The sequence below is a fragment of the Atta cephalotes genome (genome assembly GCF_000143395.1).
Source record: "Atta cephalotes unplaced genomic scaffold scaffold01724, whole genome shotgun sequence".
NCBI classification, from domain to species: domain Eukaryota; kingdom Metazoa; phylum Arthropoda; class Insecta; order Hymenoptera; family Formicidae; genus Atta; species Atta cephalotes.
The window spans coordinates 1-2,680 of NW_012131788.1; the positions used below are offsets into that span (position 1 = coordinate 1).

The 2,680-nt window shown below is 35.7% G+C and overlaps 1 protein-coding gene across 1 annotated transcript; it reads right to left on the bottom strand.

The window, feature by feature from the left end:
- Window positions 1-719: 719 nt before the first annotated feature.
- LOC105625463 (zinc finger protein 484-like) lies at window positions 720-1,984 on the bottom strand. The gene is made up of 2 exons (XM_012206792.1): window positions 1,594-1,984; window positions 720-1,429 (listed from the first exon to the last, which is right to left on the bottom strand). The coding sequence occupies exons 1-2, from the start codon at window positions 1,982-1,984 to the stop codon at window positions 963-965; spliced, it is 858 nt and encodes a 285-aa protein (XP_012062182.1). The 3' UTR covers window positions 720-962.
- Window positions 1,985-2,680: the final 696 nt, after the last annotated feature.

A 2,680-nucleotide genomic window follows, 5' to 3' on the forward strand; every position in this document is an offset into this window, starting at 1 on the left:
GTGTGTGTGTGTGTGTGTGTGTGTGTGTGTGTGTGTGTGTGTGTGTGTGTGTGTGTGTGTGCGTGTGTGTGTGTGCGTGCATATGCACACACGCACGCACGCACACATATGCGTTAAACAAAACATTGTTGTTATAACGTGATGTTAGTCTGCTTCTCAATTCCTTACTTCGCAAGCAAAGGAGAAGTAAAGAAAAATCGACGACTTGTAAAAGCAACATGCTATTGCGTAATATTAAATTTATAAAATTTATAAAATTTCAAATTATATTGACATTATTCTTTCTCCTCCGCTTACGAAAATATTTAATGCATTTCAGCATTTCACGATTTATTTCTATTGTCTTGTAATGCCTACGTTTGTAAATTGATCTCTTGAAGAAACGAAGAATATCGCTTCAGATAAGAAGCATAAAAACTAAATCTCTAAATTCAATTCTTTTTTAAGTTTAAGAACAGAATCTCAATGTAGATGATAATATAACGTAACTGTTGGTTACGTGATAGAAGTGAAATTTATCGGATATTTCAATTTTTTCAAGATTTCTTCCAAAAGTAAAAAGATCAAAAATAATGTAATAAAATAAAATATGTCATTTATCACTTTGAATTAATACTGAACTTGTCCAAGTTTCAAAAAATCCAACAAATATATTCTTAATATACAGACAACATTCTACACGTATAGTGTATTATAAAGAACATTACAAAAACAGTATATAACATTATCGTAATTTTATGTACCTGTTGACAAAATACACAGCAATAAGGTATACTCCCTTAGGAACATGGGTTCTTATATCGATAACAAATTCCCTAAGAAAATCGCGCGTAAAGTTGAGTATGTTGGATAAGACTCATTCATTAAAAAAAATTCGCTTATAGAATAAAATTATAAAATAATAAAGTAAAAATGACTTGCTGACAGAGATATGAACGTAATACATAAATCTAGCGTAATAACTATGTCCGTAAAATTGAAAGTGCGGGAGGACCAGATTGTCTCATCATCATAGCAAAACTACTCAATCCTTGGTCGCTTGGCTGCTGATCGTTGGGATTGTTATGTGAAATATTTAAGTGTTTGCCTCGACTGCTATTATGACTTTGCAAATGTTTCTTCAAGTGATCTTTTCTATAAAAAGCTTTGCCACATTCGGTACAAATTTGATTCTTGCTACCTGAGTGAGTAATCATATGACGTGCCAGGTGCTCGTTACGTTTAAATGCTTTACAACACATGTTACATTGATATGGCCTATCTTTATTATGACCTTGCTTATGACGATCCAAGTGTTCCTTTCGTTTTAAGCTTGCCCCGCAAATATCACAGATATGTGGTCTCTGTTTATGATCTTCAAGATGTTCGTGAAGTGCCTCTCGATCATTAAATCTATATGCACACTCGGGGCAATGGTAAACCAACATACCTTTATAGACAAAATATTGTATGTTATATATAGAATCGTCGATAATAAAATAGAGACAAATATATTTCAACATTTCAACAATGTTTCTATAAATATCTTATCACATACAATTATAATTTGCAAACGAAAGGTTGCTTCGATATAAAGTATTAACTGCGACTCACCATTAATATGCTGTGGTTCAATATCAAATTCGATTTTTGCTCTTACTTCTTGATACATAGAATTTGTACCACAGTCCTCATATTTAGTCGCGTATGGTAAACCTAACGTACTAGAGCAACGTGCCAGGCATTCGGAAAGCCTAAAATCAATTTGCAGAGGATCCGTCATAGTCGCAGCGTCTACTTTCTGCACAGTCTGTGTGTTGGATGACTGCTGTGAGATTTGTGGACAAAGTTCTTTGCTGCTGCGCAAATTGTTGTTTTCATTCCGATTTTCATCGGTTTGCTGGAAATGCTGCGGTGGATGGCCAGAATAATTGTATCCAACCACATTGGACCGCTGCAAGGTATGGTTTGGTGGATATTTCACGTTACGTGGATCGTAAGCCATTATTACCAAATGAAGAAGTTTGAAGTATATCTTAGTACCCACTCTTGAGAAATTACTTCATATTAATCACATATACGATGATGTCTACAGTAATATCTGCAATATCTGCATTGTCGCCTAAAAAAAAGAATAGAGAAAATTTAAAGGGACTTACTGAGCATGCTGTTCCAAGTCGCGCATTTATATGTCAAATATGAATTACGTGTATTAAGAGACTATGAAAAAGTATCTTACTGTGGCAGCATCATCGTAGAAAATGTACCCGCCGCATGCTGTTCCGTTGTTTCTATCATGCTCATCTCGTCGTTTTTTCGATACTCCTCTGGCGAAACAAACGTTTCCGCATTGTCGAGGAGTCGTCGTTGGCAGTGTCGGCACCGTCGAGGGATCGGGCGAATTTGTCTGCATTCATCGAAAACAATTCCAGTTACATTCTCACTTTTGTCTACTACGATATTACATTTTAGACAGTGTTAAATAATTCAAATGTTACTGAAACGCTGTGGGCCTATTCACTAAATCCACTTATGTATTGTGAATATCAGTGAATATAGTGAATATCATGATCGGTATCAAGCCATCTTTACAGCATCTTTATCAGCTGCTATGCGTTCTGAAACCTTACTCTGGCGCGGTACACACACACACACATACACACACCACACACACACACCACACACACACCACACACACACC